The 24,214-nt window shown below is 35.1% G+C and overlaps 1 protein-coding gene and 1 long non-coding RNA gene across 4 annotated transcripts in view; one reads left to right on the top strand and one right to left on the bottom strand.

Annotated features, from left to right (window-relative positions):
• Nucleotides 1-24,214, bottom strand: part of LOC309665804 — a 159,703-nt gene that overhangs the window by 23,488 nt on the left and 112,001 nt on the right. The gene's annotated exons all lie outside the window — the stretch shown is intronic.
• SEMA3D (semaphorin 3D) overlaps nucleotides 1-24,214 on the top strand; it is a 207,468-nt gene that overhangs the window by 159,527 nt on the left and 23,727 nt on the right. For all 3 annotated transcript variants that reach the window (XM_082472481.1, XM_082472480.1, XM_082472479.1), the window contains 6 exons: nucleotides 971-1,085; nucleotides 2,273-2,342; nucleotides 5,356-5,500; nucleotides 18,377-18,599; nucleotides 20,699-20,787; nucleotides 22,629-22,670. In XM_082472481.1, the coding sequence (XP_082328607.1) occupies nucleotides 971-1,085; nucleotides 2,273-2,342; nucleotides 5,356-5,500; nucleotides 18,377-18,599; nucleotides 20,699-20,787; nucleotides 22,629-22,670 (684 nt within the window). The remainder of the gene's footprint in view (nucleotides 1-970; nucleotides 1,086-2,272; nucleotides 2,343-5,355; nucleotides 5,501-18,376; nucleotides 18,600-20,698; nucleotides 20,788-22,628; nucleotides 22,671-24,214) is intronic.

Below are 24,214 nucleotides of genomic sequence, written 5' to 3'. Positions count from 1 at the left end.
TGTATGACAGTCTCTAGATCCATCCATTTCCCTAAAAATGACCCAATTTCGTTCCTTTTTATGGCTGAGTAATATTCCATTGTATATATGTACCACACCTTCTTTATCCATTCGTCTGTCGATGGGCATTTAGGTTGCTTCCATGACCTGGCTATTGTAAATAGTGCTGCAATGAACACTGGCGTGCATGTGCATGACTTATTTATTTTATAACTGGAAGTTTGTACCTTTTGACCCCCTTCCCCCATTTCACTAACCTCCCACTAAAGAACATGTTTAAGGAAATATTTCAGAATAAAATAGTGTGGAAAAACATCAATTAGTATTTAAAACAAGATTATTTTAATATGTATGCTATTATGTGTATGTTTATGTTGCCTTGTGTTTAATTAGTAGGGTACTAAATTTGGAAAAGACTGTTTTTAGGTCTATACCAAGGCATATTTCTAAAGTATGCAAGTAATTCATCTAAATCATATGCATAATGTACAAATCAGTGGTAACATTTTTTTAACACAAGTTGCCTGGCCTTTGCTAAGCACTTGACAAAAATTTTCCATTTAATAATCAAAATAGCCATATTTCAAGGCATTAATCATATTTTGTCAATGAGAAAACAGAGACTTGAAGAATTAAATAATCTTTTGTAAGTCATAGAGCAAAACTTGGCAGAAACGGGAGTCGATTCCAAGCCTGCCTTATTTACTGTTGGCTTGCACGCATCTGCTCATTCAGCAGAGCTATGGTGTTTACATTGCCCATTTAACTGTGAGAAAAGCATTTAATTTTGAAGGACAAAACTGCCTTTTCCCTCCTTCGAAAATTCAAGGACTTAAATATGCAAGCTCTCAGTCTTTGTAAAAGCAATGACATTAATAAGACACTGCCTATGATAACCACCAGTTTTAGCTGGTGATAGAATCATGTTGGTAAATCTGTATCTTTATTTTGTTTTCTTTTTTTTTCCCAGAATGATGTAGGAGGACAACGCAGCCTGATAAACAAATGGACCACTTTTCTCAAGGCCAGACTGATTTGCTCAATTCCTGGAAGTGATGGGGCAGATACTCATTTTGATGAGCTTCGTAAGTCACGTTTCTTTTTTCTTAAAAAAGTCTTACTAATTAAGTAATTCAGCATTTAATTTATTTTAGCCCCAAATGCCTGATTATAAAACCCAGGACAGCTTGCAGGAGTGGTGCTTACTAAGTTCCCACACGCAAAGAACTTGGAGGTGCTCTAGGTCTGGGTGTTCATCGTAACGAAGAAGTTCCCCTTTTGTGAGTGTCCTCAAAGTTACGAGGGGAACAAAACTGCAGCAAGAGACAGAAAGATACTAGCTCTGGGACTACAAAGCCCATCCATTCTTCATGTGGTCTTTTATTTGGAAGGAGCCACTGGCTATAGGTAGCAAGAACTTGGGTTCCTTATTCTGTAGATGCCCTCTGCTGGAGAGCCCTGGAGATCTGGTGAACTCTGTCGCTCTGACTTGTTAATAAAAAGGATACTCTGAGAAGCGTTAGATTCTTCTCTTTTGTTTCCCCTTTTTACTCCTCTCAAAGCTAATTCTAGAAGGAATTTTTCAGCTGTAAATAAAGTTAGTATCATTAGCTTTTACTTTTTGAACTTTTTTTTGGTTTTGCCATGCAGTGTAAAAATGATGATATCATTGAATGATTTGTGTCAGTATTGTATTTACAGTATTAAATTATATATTCAGTATTCATGGATGATTTCTTATGCTGTATATAAGCATGCTCACCTGTTAAATGATATTTTAAAGAATATTATTTACATATACTTTAGTATCAGTGTTGCACAAGTAATTACACAATACCACACAAGGAATGAACTAGTCTAGCTATATTCATATTATTACCAAATAGGTAATTGAATTACTAACAAGTTGACACAATTACAGGACAACACTTTTTTAACACCGGAGGGTAAAAATAACCTGTTTTTAGTTTCTGTTCTATATGAAATCACATACTCCTAATTGCAAACAGTCATGGAGATTATCAAGTGAACCATCCCATTTATAGGTGATTGAAGTAAACACCTTTGAGGGTGAATGTTCAATTCAGTGTCACACAGCTAGTGAGAACTTGTCTTTTCCCCTTAATTTCTTATATCATAGTGTAATGACTTTCACTGTTATCTTAATTTTGTATACTGTTTAGAGTCTCAGGAATATTTCATTACTAAAGAAAAAGCAAATGTGATACTGAAAAATACAAATGTAGATTCACTATTTTTTTCCCATTAATAGAAGACATTTACTTACTCCCCACAAGAGATGAAAGAAATCCTGTAGTATATGGAGTCTTTACCACAACCAGGTAAGTTTAAAAAAAAATGCCTGTAATCCTTCTAGAGAATTGTTGTATCTATGTAAGAAAATACTTATATGTTCTTTTTGTCCCTTCCTTTTGTGTGAAGAAACACACATTTAAAACATTTTACTTTTCCATTTATTGTTTCCTAGAAATCTTTTAATATCAGTACATAAAAATGTCTCTGTTCTCTTTACACCAGCAAAGTACCCCCTATATGGATTAACACAATTTATTTAACTAGTCCTCTCTACCTAGGCATTTGCGTCTTTTCCAGTCCTTTGCTAGTACACATAATGCTTCAATGACTAACCTTGTACATACACTATTGCCTGTAGGAGCAAGTATATCTGTGAGCTAAATTCCTAGACTACAATTACTGGATACAAGGGCACATACATATGTTAATCATAATAAATAGGTGGAGCTGCATGACAGAGAAGTAATACCAACAAAATACATGTCTTAGTCTTTGTCTAGGCTGTAATCATGAGATGACACTCTTGACTTTTAAAATGTCTTCACATGCTCTTATTTGCACTTCCCCATTACTCTGCAAAGATAGGAGTGTGACTGTTAGTATCACCATATCATCACTGCTCTACTGACTTAGGCAAAGGAAGTTTGCATTACATGTACTTGTCCAAAGAAGAGTAGCCAATTAGGGGTAATACTGGGACTAGGACTAAAAGTATCTTCCTAATTTCTACGCCTGTATTCTTGTCTTCTTTCTGCGTAATACTGTCCTGTACTTGTCACTGAGGCTCTGTGACTTCCTTAAAAGTTGTCCTAGCAGCCATGAAGCTTTCTCAAAGAATATTTGGACCCCCACTTAATCTTATTTAATATTAATTTTATTGAATTCATTAACTTACATTTGACTCTGTTCCAAGTGCACTTTTATTCTTGTTACCTACGACTGCCTGTGTTACATTCTTTGAAATACTTTTCACTTTTTCCGTAGCACTGCTGTCCGTCGTTATCAATGTATACTGCTATCAGTATTGGAGGAATTGGCAGTATTGGCATTAGTATTAGACAAATGGTCTTACTGCCTCCTTTTGAATAAATTATTAAAATATTTTGTGGGAAAATTATAATTTATTTTCTGAGATATTACTGTCATTAGTTCATAGTACCTTATGGATAAAGTCAAATGTACTATTGGTTCAGAATATATCAAAAACAAAATACTATTTGGTTAATTATAAAATTAGAGTGGAAATATTTAAATATGAGACTAGAGAAAATATCCTAAGAAGCTGCTATTTTGAACTCCATGTTTCTGCTAATTTATATCTGAACTAAAAAGGTGCAGGAAGAGCACGTGCCTGTAGTTACTCAAGTATCTCAGCCCTGGTTCTCTTGGCATCTTTCCATTCACAGAATTTTCTTTAAAGTCACTGTGTGTTTCACACACAAGACATAGATGTGTGCCAGAGAAATGTAGCCCCAAGATAGTTCTCTTTTTCTCTTATTGAGTTTTTGCCCACCCAGAGTGTGAAGTTACAAGTCAGCTCTTTGTTCTTGGTGCACTTTGTTATTTTATTTTTAATGCTGCCCTGAAGACTGTGGTAATGTCAGGATGCAAGTCACATCCTTGGTCCAATGAGAAGATGTAATTAATCTGCAATAACACCATGATGCATCGTTCCTTTAAAGTATCATAGGCAGGTCATATGATTTTTATGGGGCCATCATTTCCCTACCTAGCAGCCAGTTTTCTCCCAGCTGCCTATTTAACATCAGCTCCTGATGCTTCGCATTAATGTCATTCCAAGAATGATTAATGATTGAGTTACTTATGTTAGTGAATCCTAAACTCATTTGTGTAGTGCTAAGTCTCTTAGAGTGTAAAGTGTGATCTTGTTTTTAAGAACAGGAATCACTGAAAATTTTAGATTCAGAGAAAATGCCTTTTAATTTCTGGAAATAAAACCAAGATGAGGGCTTCCCTGGTGGCACAGTGGTTGAGAATCTGCCTGCCAATGCAGGGGACACGGGTTCGAGCCCTGGTCTGGGAAGATCCCACATGCCGCGGAGCAACTGGGCCCGTGAGCCACAACTACAGAGCCTGCGCGACCGGAGCCTGTGCTCCGCCACAAGAGAGGCCACGATAGTGAGAGGCCCACGCACCACGATGAAGAGTGGACCCCGCTTGCCGCAACTAGAGAAAGCCCTCGCACAGAAACGAAGACCCAACACAGCCAAAAATAAATAAATAAAATTAAAAAAAAAAAAAACCAAGATGAAATATCTGATGCTGCTGCTAACAATTTTCATCATTAGTTTGCAAAAATTTGTTGAATTCCCATGGAGCTTTGCTGCCTCTTAATTGGATGTGCCCCCTTCCTGTGTAATCATGATTAATTTTAAGCATCAGATAAGTTATATACATAAACTCAGAAATTCAAAAAGGAGCAAAAAGATTATTTCAGTGTTTTTAAAATTAATAAAAATTATATGAGGAAATCATTAATAGCCAGTATTTATGGACATTCATTCACTTTAAGAAAACAGATAAATATTTATTATTTACATATCTAAATATTCCTTTTTTTAAAAAGTAGGTAATGTAACTTCTGATTTTGTAAGTTCTTTAGAAGGCATTATGCTATAATAACTTCAAATAAAATTCAAGAGCGTGTGAATAAATATAATACTCTTTCCTGCATATTCCTGTCTATCCTCCAGTTTTTCCAGGTAATTCCTATTTGTCCATCAGGTGTCAATTTAGATGCTACCTACTCCCTGAAAACTTACCAGACAGCCTTGTATTGGGTACCTATCTGTGTGCTTGCTTAGTTTACTATAATTACCTGTAATATAAGTGTTATCAAAACTTACTCAGGACTACTTGGCTGTAAGCTCCTTGAGGACATACACACATTTTGTCTGCCGCACCTGTCAGATAGAATGTCCCGAATAAATGTGTCCACAGCACCTGGTTATAGCATGTGCTCAGAGAATGTCCACTGAATGGACCAGTGAATTACTGAATCATGTTGCTTTCTTTCAGCTCCATCTTCAAAGGCTCTGCTGTGTGTGTGTATAGCATGGCCGACATCAGAGCAGTTTTTAATGGTCCATATGCGCATAAGGAAAGTGCAGATCATCGTTGGGTGCAGTATGATGGAAGAATTCCTTATCCCCGACCTGGTACAGTATGTATCCATGCTTAATAATCCAAGTATTTTAAGTCCATATTCTCTTCCTAATCCTAGTTTAATAAACTATGCTATTCACCACAGCAACATGCACTGTGGTTTTAAAATAACTGTTTATTTACAGTGATGTGTTAGTATGTCTGACCTTCACTGGAACTTAACATTTTTCGTTTGAGTAAGAATTTTAAATACTACAGGAAACGATGGGCTATATCGTAAGGAGCAGCAGACAGACTATTCTGAGAATATAGTGTTTATCCTCAACGTGTCTATAGAATCGTCAAAATGAGTTAGTATCTAGAATGACAAATATTCCAACTTAGAAGGAAATGCTAGTAAGTATTTATTCATCACATACAGCTCTGCATGTAGTTAAGAGTCATCTAGTCCCCACTTCTACCTTAAAAAGACGATATCAGTTGTTCATTTAAATGATCTGTTCTCTTGTTCTGCATTTATCTTTTCTTTATTATGTTGCACCTTGGAATTATATGCATATTTTAGATGTGGGAAAGACATAGAAAGCTCTGAGTCCAAAATTCTATTCAGATAGCATAAATCATGTTTAGAGCAGAAATGAAACAGGTAAGAAATGTGTTTTAGAGTTTCTGCATCTGTTTTGAAAAAAACTTTGCAATTTAAAATCTGTATGTGCATTATAAATGGAAGGCTTTTGTTCTGTTGATGTGATTAAAACAGTTTATTTAAATATTTTAGAATTAGTTAATTGGCCTAATATAAAGGTAAAATGCCTCTTTTAAAAAATTAGGATTCATTATGAATATTTCTACCAAGAGCTCAAAATAGTCATCAAAATCCCAGAAAAATCATTGATGTAACCCATCTAATTCTACTGAGTTTTATCTTATGTTTGTTCTTGAAGAGAAAACAGCTGGTAGCCAGGCTTTCTGAATTCTCTTTTCATCTTCCTGTTACGTAACCTAATTAAATTGGGGAACCACACTTTACAACCATGTCTATTTTCCCTTTTGTAATTCCTCAATATGTTTCAGGGATGTTTCTGAACTGATTATGGGATAATCTCAACTTTGGTGGAAAAAACTTTCTGCAAGTAATATTATGATTTTCAATATTCACTTTTTAATTTTCTTTGAACATCAAAGCTGTCCTTGCTTGTTCTGTTATTTTTTTAAACAGTAACATAGGGTGTAGGTACTCTTCTAAAGGCTTTATAAATCTTAATGTAATCTTTATAATGACTCTATAAAGCAAATGCTATTATTATTAATGCCATTTTACAGATGAGCTATCTCAGGCACAGGTAAGTGCAGTAACTTGACCATGGTCACAAAGCTAGTGAGTGATGCAGCTGAGTTTTAAACCCAGATATCTTGTTGGTAGAGTCCAAGCTCTGAGTCCTTGTACTTTGACACTACATTAAAAACTTTTTATGTTGAATTATATCTATTTTTCCCTTCCATGGAAGATCTTTTACTGAATATACATAGTATATGTAATGATTATATATGTGAAGGTTGTTTGAGGTTTTTTTTGTTTGTTTTTTGTTTTTTGTTTGAGGAGGATGGTAAAATTTCAGAGGGCTCTCTAGCTGGGGAAATTTTACCATACTAGGATTCTGGGGTTAAATGTCAGAGACTGTCATACTCTGAGTTGTTTCTACATATGTTTATTCTCAAAAATAAAGACTGTGACCATTCAGGCCATTAAAAACAAATCTTTAATTATCTGGATGTTACAGGAGAAAGAATGTGGGACTGAAATTACCCACATTCATTACAGAAAATTATTTCCCTACCTATATACAGCAGTTGATTCTTATAATACTAGGAAGTTGATTATCAAAATGACCACCTGCCGATACATCCAGATCGCATCTGGCAGTGTAGGCTGGATGTGCTGCAGAGGTGGCAGCTGTCACCACTTCCCTGCTCCTCCCTGAGAGACCTGTGAATGTCATGGGAGCCTAAAGGCAACTCACACCTTACATGACTCTGCTCAGAAGCACACGGGCACTTCTCTGATATGTGACCCCCGAATAGTAAAACATACATGTCAGTGAGGAGGGTTTTCATCATTGAGGAAAGAAGCACCTCCTTATGTTAAACAGAGCAGCCTTTGCTGTTGGAGTACTCAAAATACAAAGTGTTTACACTGTAGATATTTTCTTGAAGAGTTCAGAATTATCTAGGGAATAAGTTGTATCCAAACTACCAAAAATACTTTTTTTCTTTTTAATAATTTAGATAAAAGGAAAAATATCATCAGGCATAAGGAAGTGCTGTTTAACAAATTTATTCTTTTATCCCTTCTAAACATCATTATTTTCCTATGCTTTTGTAAATGTGTAAACACATTCGCATCTGAAGCTAAGCTTTGAGAATTATGCCTCGTAACTAATCTTTAATCCGTAGCCCATACTCGGGCCACTGTTGGTAACTGAGACAGAAAGACAAAGTCTCCCTTAGGAAGACTCTGTTAGAACACTCTCTTTGATCAGGTACATTATGTTCTTTTATAGAATTTAGGGAAAGAAAAATATATCCTAGTTACTGTCAGGGATTTTTTTTTTTTTTTTAAACTTTGGGTTTATTTATTTATTTATGGCTGTGTTGGGTCTTCGTTTCTGTGCGAGGGCTTCCTCTAGTTGCGGCAAGTGGGGGCCACTCTTCGTCGCGGTGCGCGGGCCTCTCACTATCGCAACCTCTCTTGTTGCGGAGCACAGGCTCCGGTCGCGCAGGCTCAGTAGTTGTGGCTCACGGGCCTAGTCGCTCCGCGGCATGTGGGATCTTCCCAGACCAGAGCTCGAACCCGTGTACCCTGCATTGGCAGGCGGATTCTCAACCACTGCGCCACCAGGGAAGCCCTGTCAGGGATTATTTATCTTGCTTTATAGTTTCAGTTAAAAGCGGCATTCTTTCTTGTTCTGAACTAAACTCAGATTGTGTCTACACTGGTTTTAGATGGGCAGCAACCAGATAAGCCAGTTAAAAAAAATTTATTTATGTAAAATAATATTACTGAGATATTTAAAAATTTTTTTTATTTACCATCTTTTTCCAATTGATTCTCTGTAAGAATAGTGATAACCACTCCCCCTGAAAGGTTTGCAAGAGTATCGAGAAAGCTACCGTAACTAAAGGGTATCAGTTATTTTGAAGTAACTAGCTACTTTTGTACTCTCTTTGAAATCTGTGACCACGTTTGAAAATGTCTAAAATCGTATGTAAATTTGTAACCTTTTGCTTCCTTAATTCTTTATTTATGTTTTCAGTGATATCTTACCTTTTAGTTGCATACAATGATTAGTCAGATTTTCCACATTATATTTTATATTTGGAGGGCTGGTGCTGAAGTTAGGAATATCATCTATCTGATATGAGAATCTGCTACACAAATAAGCTTTTCATAAACTAAGGTTACCATTTAAATAACTCTGTCATTTAATCATTGAAATTATATTTCATAGTGTATCAAGTAATGACTCTTGTTAAGTTTGAGAATCTAAGAACCGGAATGGATGAGAGACACTGCACAATTCACTCTCACTTTACAGAGGAGGAAACTTATGCCCAGAATAATAATTTTCTCAATATCATATCACCAAACACGGCAGAGTGAATAGGGATGTTGAAGTTTTCTGACCAGTCTTTTTTCCTTTATTCTTTGATATTCTCTAATACTCACCTATCCCCTAAATTTACCTGATTAATATGCTACTGAATGCTCTACCTAAAATTAACTGTATTTATTTTTATACATTCTCCTGACATACTTGCGCATTTGTTTTTTTTTTTAAGCAGCCTAATTGTAGTAATTTTTGTTTAAGTGAAGCTATGAGTCTTATTTTCTACAAACCTCCAGCTCAGAAATTTTAGTCAAAAACCATTATTGAACCCATCTTATGATCCAGACACAGTAATAAGGGCTCATGTTATCCGTACATTCTTACAGACAACTTAATGGTGTAGATATTATTATCCCAATTTTATGGATAAGAAAAAGCCCAATGAACCTAAATGTCCATCAACAGATGAATGGATATAGAAGATGTGGGATTTATGTTATATGTATAGTGGAATATTACTTAGCCATAAAAAATGAAATAATGCCATTTGCAGCAACATGGATGGACCTAGAGATTATAATCCTAAGTGAAGTAAATCAGAGAAAGACAAATATCATATGATAACACTTGCATGTGGAATCTAAAAAAATGATACAAATGAACTTATTTACAAAACAGAAATAGACTCACAGGCATAGAAAACAAATTTATAGTTACCAAAAGGGAAAGAGGGGGGAGGAATAAATTAGGAGTTTGGTTTAACACACTACTATATATAAAATAGATAAACAATAAGGTGCTATTGTATAGCATACGGAACTATATTCAATATCTTGTAATAACCTATAATGGATTCTGAAAAAAGAATATATATATATATATATATATATATATATATATATATATATATATATATATATATATATGTTAATATAAATGAATCTCTTTGCTCTACACTGGAAACAAACACAACATTGTAAATTAACTATTCTTCAATTTAAAAAAATAAATAGAAAAAGCCAATGAGGGTAAGCACATGCTCATGGTCTCATAGTTTTTAAAGTGGTGAGACTAGGATTAAATTTAGAGCCATATAACTCCAAATCAAATGCCATTAACCCCCATGCTATTCTGCCTTCAAAATGATAAAATCAAACAACCAAACAGAACCTTACATTGTTTCTCCAGAGATCAGTCTGTTCTCTACAAAAATAATAGTGAAGTGTTGAAGCCTTATTGCATTTGTCATTTCTTTTATTGTAATTCAGGGGAACACATCTTACTTTAATCAAAGCATTGCTGAATAATTTGCTTTCTATGAAATGTCAGGATCTTTACTCTAAAAGCCACTTTCCACTTACGTTAAAAATTTTAAATAGATTATTTTAAAAACCACCTTTGCACTTACATTTTCTCATCCATGTTGCTATTAAGGTTGAATTCTAAGTTGTTCCTCCAGCAATGCCTTCTGTTGACATTATCACTCCGGTAAATAAACATTAGAACTTTCTGTGTGCCATAGCTACTTAATTTTTTTAGTTTGACAGACTTCTGTACTTCCTGTGATAAAAAGTCAAACCTAAACTCCTAGCCTTACAATGATATCACTACTCTACAATGTTAATAAGCCTGGAAATTCAAGAATGCACAAGATTCACTTAACAGAATTCCTTCACTTCAAGTGATTCTTCTGCCCTCTGGTGTCCAAACAGAGTCTCTGAACAAATTATATTTCGTTCAGATGGGCCTTACTGAACTGCTGGGTCTTGGTAGTAAGTTCCAAGTGAAATGCAGTATGGAAGAATCTACCGTACAATGAGTGATAACAGGTCAGATAGAGAAACCAAACTGAGATCAGGCAAAAAAATCTAGGGAAGATTTGTAAAGGCAGAAGATTTTATTTTTGACATTTGATTTATTATTAAAAATTTACTCTGTAGTTTCATTCTGTGTTGATAAGGAGTTTTTATGATTTATGCATAAATGTAAATATTAATACATGTTTACTTGAAAGTGAGGTTCAGTTTTTAAACTATTCTCTTATCAGAAAGGTGAGAAGAAAGGACTTCTTGAAAAAAATTTATTGTGGTAAGGACACTTATCGTGAGATCTACTATCTATCCCTTATTATCTACAGGCTGTAATGTTGTATAGCAGCTCTCTAGAACTTACCCAGTGTAACTGAAATTTTATACCCACTGATTGATGACTTCCCATTTTCCACTCCCCCAAGGCCCTGGCAACCACAGTTCTATTTTCTGCTTCTATGAGTTTGACTATGTTTTATATATATACATAAGTGGAATTAAGCAGTTTTTGTCCTTCATGGCTGACTTATTTTACTTAGTGTATTGTCCTCTGGGTTTAACTATGTTGTCACAAGTGGTAGGGTTTCCTTTCTTTCAAGACTGAATAATATTCCACTATATGTATAGACACTTTTTAAAATCCATTCATCAGTCAGTGAACATTTAGGTTGTTTCCACATATGGTATGAAAGGTTGTCAAAAAATTAAAAAGTAGAATTACCATATGATCCAGCAATCCTACTTCTGGATATCTGTCCAAATGGATTGAAATTGGGATCTTGAAGAGAGATTAGCACTCCCATGTTCATTTGCAGCACTATTCACAATGGCCAAAATGTGCAGTTTTTGAAGTTAAAACATTAAAGAAATGTATGTTTCACTGCTCCTGAATCATTTTCCCATAGTTTTTAAACAATTTCTACACCTCTAATTTTGTAAAAATAACAATTCATTTTAAAATTCCATTTCCTCCCAAATAGTTACTGCTTTTACTGTTAAATGTGTCACCTTTACTTTTAAAGATCAAAACTTACACATGAATTTCCCAACTAAGGCTTCATTTTTTGGTAGGGAGCAAAAAGAGGTAGTTATAGGTACCGCTTTTTAATTTCATAACTTGTTTTTACTATGTATATACTGGTGAATGATAAATACATTAAAATTCCCATTAATAGCTTAAACAACAGCAAAACACATTCTTTTTGTGTGTATAGGTATTAGAAAGAGGTGATGCAAATGGTGACTCTGAGAATACCTGAGAACGGTGACTCTGAGAATTCCTTGGTTCAAACATTTGAAGCAAAGCCATAGTTCAAGGAACACCATGATATGGTGAAAAGCATCCTTGACTGTATACTAAAGACGTGATCTCTTACCCCAGCTCTGGCTCTTACACTGTCTGACACTGGACACATTGACTACATATGCTCATTTTCAGCTAGAACTTCCTAATTGTTTTTGTTGTTGTTGCTTTTCTTTTGTTTCCTGTTAAGTCACATAAACTACCAAGACCACTAAGCTAGCCTCCTTCTTCATGTTTATTGACCTTCTATGATGTATATCTGAGTATAGATAATATGCTCTTGTCCTTTTAGTGAGAAAAAGAGAAAAATACTGAAATGTCCTGTGAAAACTAAGAGCTGATTAATCTCAAGTAATCCCTGAAAAAACATCTCCCCTCTCCAATTCTATTTTAGGAATTCAGATCTTTAGAAAAAATTAAAATCCTTTTTCTGAAGTCACATTCATATATTAATCAGATCCTTGATTTAACTGACCCACTACAAAAACAATGTTAAGTGATTTTTCAGCTACCATTATATGTAAAGTAATGAAATCTCGTCCTTTCTATAACATTTCAAGTCTTCGTCTAAACAAGAAGCCCCACCATGTACAATTCCTCACATGGGTTTTTCCTCTAGAGTAAATGAAAAATAAAGGTAAATAGATTCCCCTCTTTGCAATAGAGGCTTTACGGTCCCTTCTCTGCTCTGAGATAAAATCTCCCAAACTGTGATGTGGATGAGGTTATGTCTACCAGTCCTTATTTATTTCCCACCAAATTATTAAACTTTCTAACACGGAAAAGACAGTTAAAAATATCACAAAATTCTTTTCCAGGGCCACTGGAAACTTCATCCTACCAAAAATTCTGTCATGGACCAGCTGTGGGTCCTGGCATATCCACCTGTTCCAGAAAAGCGTTTTTTCCTCTGACATATCTAAGCATCACAGCCTTCATTGAGATTGACTTATGATTTTGCTACAAAAAAGGAGCAAATCCTGGAGATATTGTATCATATCATAGGATAATAATACATAATGACAATAACTCAATTCTTATAGCAGACTGGATATATGCAATGGTACTTCACTTCAAACTAGAATGACTGCTGAGAAATTCCAACTTTTACCTTGGCCCAGGTCCTCAACAGCAGGGGTTTGAAATAAAACATGAAATTCATGAGTTCCAAAACTCTTCGGACACCCTGTTTTCTCTTCCTGATCTACCTAAAATATTTGGCTTGAGCAATGACATATTCCTGTAACACACTTTTTATAGAGCTGATGATTCTTAGAATTGTATGTCTTCATGAATCCCCTAAATTAGATCTGAGTTGTAACCTAGACTGGCCCCATTAAGTAAGGATTTTCTTGATTATATTTCTAGAAAAAAAGACGTTTTAAGATTGATTCAAAGATAAGGGTGCAAAAAGAAAGAGAGTCCAAAAGTCGTATCCTAAACTTCCTTTTGATTTGTATAGTGTTAGACTGTGAGAGATCCAAATGGGATGGAAAAAAATAATGGAAGAATTCCCTCACAGTGTCACACTGTCTTCTTATTTATGCATCTGAAGAATATGTCTAAAATTTCATTGGTGTTTCTTTTGTTTCAACTAAAGTTCCTAATTAATTTAAAGTATATGGAAATCTTTGGGAAAATCTCATTTTACATATTACTAGCTCATAGATGCCTCTCTATCATATTAAATTCACGGGTTTTTTTCCCCCCTAACATCTGTTCACTGCATGGCTTTCCACTTATTGGATAGGATATCTTTAATTCTAACCCTTCTAGGTTTTTCTTTTTCATTCTAGAAAGGAGAAGCAGAGGCAAGACTAGAATCTGGGCCTCCTGACTCCAAGTTCCTAAGGGTGTATGACAAAACATCTCTACCATTTTCCTTTAACTGTATATAGGCTGTGTTTCTCCGAAATGGTGAAAGGCAGCTGATTCAAATAACAAATCAATCTCTTCAACTGGCTTTCAGCTTTCTTTTCCATAGGGCCAGCATTTGCTTTTAAAATGAGGTTCTCCAAATCCCAGGCTACTTACTCCAATTCAATCATGTTTTCATTTTTCTGGTATAGAAATTCTTCTAAAAAAAAGAGAAGCTTCAAAAAAAGATAGATTTACCTGTATATTTATATCTCCGGCCCTTCTATCTCATATTGAATATAGCATCTTTCTTTGCCCATATATGTTATAAACTGACTCTTAGAGGAATAAGTAGGGGGATAGGATGGCACCTATTAAATTTGCATGTTTTACTTTATAAATAAAAATGAGACTTCTTTACACATTTAGCTTATTTTTCCCATTTTGCTAAAAATGAAAGCCTGGTTCAGTTGTTCCTCATGCCATGTCTTCCCTCGCACTGATCATCCCTCTGATTTGTTTAAAATGAAACTGCAACCTGTAGAGAATAGCCCGAAGCAGCAGGGGGAGAAAACTTGTAACAGCTGTCTGGGGCCTTGCCAAGGGGCAAAGTTCTCTCATTGGATAAAACCCATTTTTCTCCTCTTATCCATTGCTTCCCACTGCACGACTGAAGGCTCTCTGCAAACACGCAGACGTGCCAAGCATAACATGATCACACCTAGTCAGGGTGGCAGCCAGCCCTGGGAGATAGGCATGCAACCAGGGCTTATTGCCGCTGGGTTTACCGTTTCATCTCAGAGCTGCCTAGGCAGGTCCTTTTCTCTTCTGCTCTTGTGCTGGTATTGTTTCCAGCAAGATACGGACATTTTAGAGTTTTGGTAATAGCTTGCTCTTTTTTTTTTCTCCTTCATATTTTAAACTGTCTTAGAGTTTTTTGAAACAGTAGGTGGAGACACAGGTAAGTTCCCTGATTTATTTCTTACAGTCACAGGAGATAAAGTGATGGAAGTCAGACAAATGTTAGAAAGCTGGAAGCAGAAATAAATTGCCCTCTACAGTATATCCAGATGGACTGACTCAGCAGGTGGAACTTAAAGTACATACATACAGAGAAAAATTCATTAGATTTTTAATACCTGTGATGTATAGCTGCAATAGGAAAGTTTTCTAGGATTTGTGTAAGGAAAATAATTGAATATGGTTATTTAGATGTAGCATTTCCCCACGCTTTCTCTTTTTCCTTTATGTAATTTTTCTCTCCTACTTTCCATTTACCTGCATAAGATACTTGGCATCCCAAGTTATTTTTAGATCTGTGTGAGATGCAGCTATGATATCAAAGGAAAAATTCCACTGGTTTTTAATATTTGGTTCAAACTGTACTATCTTAAACCTCAGGGAGTATCTCTACCAAATCACTTTCATTTGTGAAAGCAGAGTGGAGACGCGGACCAGAGAGATCACACACAGCAACCTAGAGGATAAAGATCTTATCCAAACACTGGCAGCATGCCACGAGGAAAAGCTGCCATATGAAAAAAAAAACATTTTCAAAGATCATTTTATAATAGTCAATAGAAGCCAGGTTTCCCTTCTCTTCTTTTTTTGTTAGATTTTATTACACTTAAACTTCTTTGTCAGAGGTGAACAATGAGGAAAATTATCATGTTTGTTTCTTTGATGAATGTTCCTAGCTTCATTCGCCTATCCTTTCTCACATTAAAATTTCTTATGGTTTGAAAATTTGATATAAAAAACTGACTTGAATGGCACGATGTTATTTCCTTTGAAATATTGGCTACTGCATGATTATAGCTACAAAGTCAAAAGAGATGTTTTTCTTAAGTTCGAGGGCTGTTTCAAAAATGTAATGCAGGCAGAAATCTTGCATTTGCTTTGATTTTAATAATAGGCCCACCAGATAGTACCACAGGCATTATAAGCTATAAGCCCACTATGAATGGCCTTTGACTGAGTCTCAAACACGCAGCCTGTAATTGGGCAAGAGCTTTGTACCATTTGAGCTCCGTATCCATTTTGAGTTACAGCTTAATCTACTTAATATAGGGTTCCTTGCATTACCGAGTTGACAGATTTCACTTGGCTGAAAGCAAAGTGCTAGAAACAATGAAGATACAGACTTAGATCTTTAGACCAACATCCAGCTAGGAATATGATCAGTAAGTACCAAATGGCTAACATTCTAGGACATTTCTAACCTTTTTGGTGCAGACCTGGGACAAGTCAATAAAACTGATCAAGAAAAGATCAGTTTCTTTTCACATGCAAGATTCTTATGAAAGATAAATATATTCTCAAGCTATTTATAGAAAAGTATTAACAGATTCTTTTTAAAAGTACAACTTCTTTGCTATTTCTTGTAATTTAGTGAGCTATTATGATTTTATTGCTGTAAATTTGAGGTCAGGGTCATTTATTGTGACTAACTCCAGTATCTTTAGTTCCTTAAGAATGACGCTCGTGAATGCTTTGAGAAGTACAATTTCGAGCCTTGACAAGATTCTAATTAGTGTTGGGTATAAGTGGCTCAGTTCAGTGGAGATTATGTTTCAACTTGTCTAAAAACTAAAACAGGGAGAAAGCAGCACTTTCTTATAAACTTTCCTTAATATTACTCATTTTCTTTTCTATGCCTGCATCATACAGCTAAACTTTTCCATTCCAAAAGAATGTATTAGCCAGTTAAGAATTCAAATGTGGTAACAGCATTGTTCTCTCTGAGATAACTTACTAAATTACAATATAATAAAATCATAAAATAGATTTAGTACGTGGGAAGGGAGATATTTGAAGTAATATTTTGAAGGGATTTATGAAGTACTTCCCTTTTCATGTTTTTGGATAGAGGCACATTGAATTCATACCAGTGTGAATTTTTTACTTTTACCACCAGGGGGCAGGGTATGCTAACTATTGAATTAGTGGATGTCAAAAGGCGCACAAGAAGCGATTTTAAGACAGAAGTGAAAAATTCCCTGAGGGTTTCCCCACAGATCCTTTAGGGGAAGAGTTGTTGACTTGCTCACAGTAAATTTTCACGCCAGTTATGAAAAACTAGATAATTATGATATCAAACTATTAAAGCTCTTTTACAAGTAACTTTATGACATGTTGATTTGTTCCATTTTATTAACAATCATGGTTTTAATTTAAAACTGAAATTTTACATTAATTAAAGGAAATTGAAAATAATAATGTTTATAGATCACTTTCTTAATTATTTCAACTCAAATTTCATGTACCTTTGTAAGAAAAGAGCTCACTTTGGAAACTTTAGAAAATACAGGTAAATGGATATAATTTAGAAATCTTTTTGGAGAAACATTGAGAAGCTTTAATAAGCATGATAATTTGTTTCATAAGGTTCTCTTTGATGATCATTAGCCATTCCATCTGCCAACAAGCAAAGGCAGTTGTCTTTTGAGATCTGAGGCTAATTCAAGAAGAGAATAGTTCAAAAGACAATAGAAATATCTAGCATGGGGGGGTTTTGTATTTGGTTTTCTGAAGTCATACTTCTTGGAAGAAAAGATATGGATTGGAATTCTCAATTTTTACTTGTGCTATACAACTGAAAAGTATTTCAAAAGCAAGAGCCCAACTGGACATTGATAAAAGATTTAAAATATGTGCACAATTAATGTTTTATTGAGGTATCAATGACATACAACATTAGTTTCAGGTGTACAACATAATTCGCTATTTGTATATATTGAAAAATGATCACAATAAGTCCAGTTAACATCAGTCACCATACAGAATTACAATTTTTTTTTCTTGTGATGAGAACTTTTAAGATCTACTCTTAGCAACTTTCAAATACACAATACAGTGTTAGTAACTATAGCCACCATACTGTACATTACATCCTCAGGATTTATAACTGGAAGTTTGTACCCTCTGACCCATTTTGCCCATCCTGCACCCTCTACATCTGGCAACCACCAATCTGTTCTCTGTATCTTTGAGCTCTTTTGTTTGATTCCACACGTAAGTGAGATCATACAGTATTTGTCTTTCTCTGTCTGACTTACTTCACTTAGCATAATGCCCTCAAGGTCCATCCATGTTGCAAATAGTAAGATTTCATTTTTTGTGTGGCTGAATAATATTTCATTGTAATAATTAAGAATATTTTTGAAAGCAAAAACTGGATTTATATACACTCCAGGTAAGCCGCATTTATTTACATCTGTCAATACATGTGATTTCATATTGATCCTGTTGACCACTCCTTTAATATTATCAATGATAAGCCTTAAAAACTTTATTAGACGTGAAAATTTCTCAGATGTGTGAACAATGCCTTTACTCCCCTCCTCACTTCTTTTCAGTGTCCAAGCAAAACCTATGACCCACTGATTAAATCCACCCGAGATTTTCCAGATGATGTCATCAGTTTCATAAAGCGGCACCCTGTGATGTATAAATCAGTATATCCAGTTGTGGGAGGACCAACATTCAAGCGCATCAATGTGGATTACAGACTGACACAGATTGTGGTGGATCACGTTGTCGCAGAAGATGGCCAGTACGATGTGATGTTTCTTGGAACAGGTATGCTAGAGCCAGGTTATGCCTTCTTTCAAATGAATTTTTCATTATTAGACAAACAAAACAAAAACTTCAGAAAAGTTTACCGGCCAAAATCAAAATGCGTAACTATTAGCTAATACCCAGTCAGTGTTTTTTTTAACTTGCATAACATGTGCTTTTGATCGACGATCATACATATCTCCCAGCCTCCATTAGTGTTATGTGAGATTTCAAAATATACTACTATATTACGGCTGCAATGTGCCCGCTACAGATGAGGTGCTCAATACATATTTGTTGAATGACTATGGACTAAAACAAGTAGGTAAAGCAAAGCTTCTCTATTTTCAAACTTCACATTTCCCTCTCTCTACAGAGATATTTGATAATCTTACCCCAAAGGATCCCTTCACCCAGTTTTGAGAATCACTGACTTAGCTGGCTTATGGTGGTTTCAAAAAAGTTAATCATTAATTTGTAAAGAACTTAAAGTAGAAACTACTTGGTGATTATTTTTCCTGTCCTTGAATTTTGTGGATTAAGTATCACTTTTCATTATTAGAGCCCATTTTATTTATTTTTTTTGACTGCCAACTCAGTAATTATAAAATGATTACCTTTTTTTTCACGGGAAAGAAATATTGCTTATTTGGTGCATCTCAAAAAAAAAAAAGTAATATCTAATAATGTCCTGTGAATTGTATTGGCATTAAAGATAACATGTATCATTAAAACAAAAGCACTGCATCCTAGATAATGTTATGTAATTTGATGGATCACGTATTGCATTAAAAAACAGAAATTTGATGAGTTTTTAAGAAATGGACATTTTTATTGAAATGTTTTTAGGACTATAAAACAATTTTAGAATAATTTTATTTTTTAAAATATATTGGTTTTACAAAAGTTAGGTTTATTAGGAAGCGTCTGTGTGACAGACTCAGAGGACTTTCAAGAACACCAGTTGTCAAACCTGATTATGTTGCAGATGGCAGTACCAAGGCCCAGGGAAAAAAAGTAATACTTTCAAGACTACAGAGATTACTACTGAAGTGTCAAAACATGAAATAATTAGTTTGTCATTAATTCTAATGAGCTTGCCCCTTAATTGCACTGCCCACCCAAAGCTCATTTCTAGTTCTTCAACATTTCAGGGTCAGAAAAGCCATTTAGCCACTAGGTGGTACTACCTAACTTTTACTTAGAAAATTATGAGGATACTAAGATAGATTGATTTTCAATTATGACATTCAGAAAATATATATTTAATATTTTTCAAAGATCCTAGAGTCATTTAAAAACAAATAATCCAGACTATTTTGTACAAATAGGATATTACCATACATGTTAACCTACTTCAACCTCTGTGCTCAGAAGTTTAAAACCAACTATTTTAAATTTATTTTTATGTGTAAGTCAGTCTCTCCATTAATTTCCAAATGGGATTTTTTTCTAAAATGTTCTTTTGATCGTCTTTCTGTAATAACATGCCACCTTGTGGACTGCAATATATGATTAATCTTGTGATAATAGTTTAGTTCTTTTAAATTGAACTAAAATAATTTTAGACAAAATTTTATTTTCTAGCCCATTAATTATATTTCTGTAAGTAAAATACATTTTATGAGTGAGCTACTACTTCCCCTATGTAGATAGATTCAATGATTTCTCTTCCATTTGTTAAGATTATTAAAAATATATATATTTATCTTTCATGGTGAACTGGATAAGTACTGAATAAATATTTCTTACGTTGAGAGAGAAAATTTGTTAATATATTTTAACCTTTTAAATTAAGTTCCAAAAATGTTGTTCCTCTTTTGTTACCCTTTCAACTAATTTTTAAAGGAGACATCTCTATTCCCTGTGTTAGGAATACACTCTGAATGTGTGTCTTTTAATATTTTCTTTATAAATGTGTTTTATGAGCCGAAAGCTATAGTATTTCAAAAGGGGAGAATCATATACATTAAGCTTCACTTCTCGCATCCTTTGTTTAACCTGATTGCTTGAAAGGCATTGAAAAAAAAATGAGGGGAGCCATGTGAAGGTTGCTAGGAAAATGCTTAACTAAACATTGAAGTAGAAACAACAGGATCATGGGTAATGTATTTTTTCAGACATTGGAACAGTCCTAAAAGTTGTCAGCATTTCAAAGGAGAAGTGGAAAATGGAAGAGGTAGTACTGGAGGAGTTACACATATTCAAGGTAAGACTTAGGCCAGAGTTCCGGGAGAAGCGATGGCGAACTTGAGCAGTTCTTATATAGGACATGTTCGTATCAGTACGTCACCACTCTTTCTGAAGAAGTCTTTGCAATTAGCTTCTTTATTTTTCTTTTCCTTAAGTGAAGGAAAAAGTTTTAAAAGCAACTAAGAATGGGACTCATTTTCCCCTGCAGAAATATCACTGAACTTGGGGCTCCTGGGTTGCCCCTCATGACTGAGTTCTCTAAGCATATGTTCAGACAAATCGCCATGGTAGATGAAAGCCTAGGGTCTCTTTTACTATCCAGATGCTTTTCTACTTTATAAATTTTACTTTTCAATTTTTCTTCAGTTGAATTTAAGGAAACTGGAAGAGTGTATAAATCATGTGTTCCTGCATTTCTGTAAGGAATTTTTTTTTTAAAGTTGCTTGATAGTAAGTCTTTATGTGTGCTAAATTCCCCTCAACCACCAAAAGAGTTAGTAGATCTAAAATAATAGTTCTCCAGATTTGGGGAATGTCCTTAGACTTTTAACAGTAGTAAATTTGAATTGTGGCATTCTTTGTAGATCTTCAATGAAATTCAATTTAGAGTTATTTTCTAAAATGAAATTAGAAATAAAATTGCATTTCTTAGAAGAGCTTTTAAAAAATATGCTGTCTTTTATACCATTTTTGTTGAGACAGTTTATTAAAATAGACTGTTTCCATGTAAACTTCTATTGCCTTAAAAGAGAGTAGAGCTCTCTGCTTTGAGGGGCTCAAGTTAATTAACAGGCTGGGTTCCGCAGGATCCTGTTTACATTGTGATGATAATAGTGGTCCAGGAGTTAACAAGAACAAGACCTGCTCTCTGGAATCTACCAGAAACAAAGTCGTGGGTAGTTCCTGAGGGAAAAGCCAATGTCAAATATAAGTGTGAACCCAGAGGGCAAAAATAAAGCCCCCATAATACACAGAGGCACATTAGACTAAGTCTACTCAGCGGTTATTACTGACCAAGAGGAATTGTTTGGATTCCACTGTTAAGATTAAATAATGACCCTGTTCGCTTAATTCATAGAAAAAGTTATTGGATAGAACTTTCTCATTTAACATTTCTTTTCATTTTTTTCATATATTTTCTTAAAGTTTTAATATCTGCTTGTGTTTATTGCTTAGTAAATATTGGCTGGTGAGAAATGAATAGTCATATATATATAGAGAGAGACATAGACGATAGATTAAAAAAATGTTTAAACATTCCATCCTTTTTAGTTTGGTAGCTTTTGTGTTCATGTTTTAAATTTTGTATTGCACGCATAGAGGCATGTTTTCTACAAATAAAACTTTCATGTCGTGAAACCATGTGCATCGTATCTTGCAGTGTTTTATAAAGAATATGCTCATCCACAAGAAGCACTATAACTTTTTAGAATTTTACTACTTGAACAAGTTTTTGAACTACTGATCTAAGTAAGAGCAGAAAGAGGCAATAAATAATTATGGAGATGTTCTTGTCAACACTAGTTTGAATTATATGGAAGCAGTTAAGATAAGCAGAGACAGAAGAGGGAGAAACCTTGTGGGTAACCGGGACCAATTTTCAATGCAGAGTGTCTCCTCATACATTTAGGTAATTTTTCTTTAATAAGATTTAAAAATAACTGTTTTGATAATTTTTATTAAGGTTGAATCACTACACATGGGAAGGAAATAGCAAACTTAAGATCTTTTTCTCTTCTATGTAACAGAGCCTTGAAGTTTACTCCAATTATCCTTGGTAAAAGATAAAACAAAATATTGGCTACTCTAAAAGATTGTTCATGATTATCTTTATTAATAGTTAAATTCTATTTTCAGCATTCATCAATCATCTTGAACATGGAGTTGTCTCTGAAGCAGGTACTTTCTAATTTTTATGTAAAAAATTAGCCCCAAAAGAAAGATTGTTTGAATCAAAGTTTATTTTAGGGAAAATCCATTGAAACTGGAAGTTAAATTATAAATAGCGTAAAAAGCTTTAGATTATTTGTTTCTTTTATAACTGATTATAGGGCATTGTTTCAGCCTTGCCTTAGGAGACAGGGGACCCAATTTCATTAATTGAATAATACATTCTCCCCTTCCTTTGGCTCTTGAAAATTGAGCTCACTTTCCTAGTCTCATGAGAATGTCATTCTGTCAAGGCTGTAAAGTAATTCATGTAGAATACTAGCCCTAAACATTAAAGATGGTTTTTAATCAGCGAGTCTAGGAGTTACACTACGGACTGCAGTGGCAAACAGCCCAACAGTCACCTGGAGCATGCTAACAAAGTAGAGCAATAATGGAGCCATGTTCTAGGGAGACGGACAGGAGAGGAGCTGGTGTACAAGGGAGCCAGGGGAGCAGGGAGAGACAGGCAGCTCGAGCCATGAAGGATGCTGCAGGCAACCAGATAAATAAAAGAAGGATGGGATGGGGAAGCATATGCCGAGTAGAAGAGGGGACCATTTGAAAAGGCGTGAAGAGTGAAAGACTAGAACTCACTCTAGTAAGTTTGTGTACAACTGGAGCAGAGAGCATACCTGCACTCAAGGGGCAAGGAGGCTAGAAAGGAATCTGGGGAGGTAAGACAGAAGAAGAGTAGACACATCCTTGCATGGATGCCCTCCTGAGAAGTTTAACAAGTTTATCCAAGACAATGAAAACCTTTAAAGATTTTAAGCAGGAGGGTGTCATGATAAGATTTGCCTCTTAGAGAGAGCAGCCTGGTGTGGCAGTGTGGAAGAGGGGTTGAGTCCTGGGGTGGAGGTGAGGGTTGCCGGAAAACAAGGGTGAAGCCAGTGGAAACAGTAAGGACACTTACAGGTCATCCAGGAAGGAGATGATAAGGACTGAGACAAAGGCAGGGGCAGTGGAGAGGGAGGAGGAAATGGATTTGAGAGTGCTGTGTAAGAGAACGGAGAGATAAGGTGGCAGACCGAGTGAGGGTGAAAGAAGATTCAAAGACAACTCCCAGATTCGTGATGTGGGTGACTGGGATGGTGTCTCTTGGTCAAGGTAGGGTAGGAAGACTAGATTTAGGGGCATCAGTGTGTGCGTGTTTATGTTGTCTTCAAAATCACTCTGAGTCTTTGTACAGGAAGAAGAGTAAAGATGAGAATCGCAAAGAGGGAAACCCAGTGTTCAATGCAAAGAACGGAATCATCCAAGGAAACAGAAGTCTTAGGCAGAAATAAAGAGGGAGAACAGGAGAAAGGGAAGAGACTTTCAAGGAGGCTTTAGTCTTACTGGTATCAAACGCTATGGAGAATTATATAGTAAAATAGTAAACAAAGTCCACATTTAGCCTCCAGGAGGTCTTAAGTGGGTGGTAGGGGTATAAGACAGATTTCTATAGGTGGAGTTCATGTATGTTATTTGTGCCAATATCTATTTCTCAGATTTTTTTTCCTCCATTTAAA

The sequence above is a fragment of the Balaenoptera physalus genome (assembly GCF_965194825.1).
Source record: "Balaenoptera physalus genome assembly, chromosome: 8".
Classification (NCBI taxonomy): Eukaryota; Metazoa; Chordata; class Mammalia; order Artiodactyla; family Balaenopteridae; genus Balaenoptera; species Balaenoptera physalus.
Note: the sequence above shows the minus strand (reverse complement) of the source record. Positions and strands in the feature narration are given on the sequence as shown.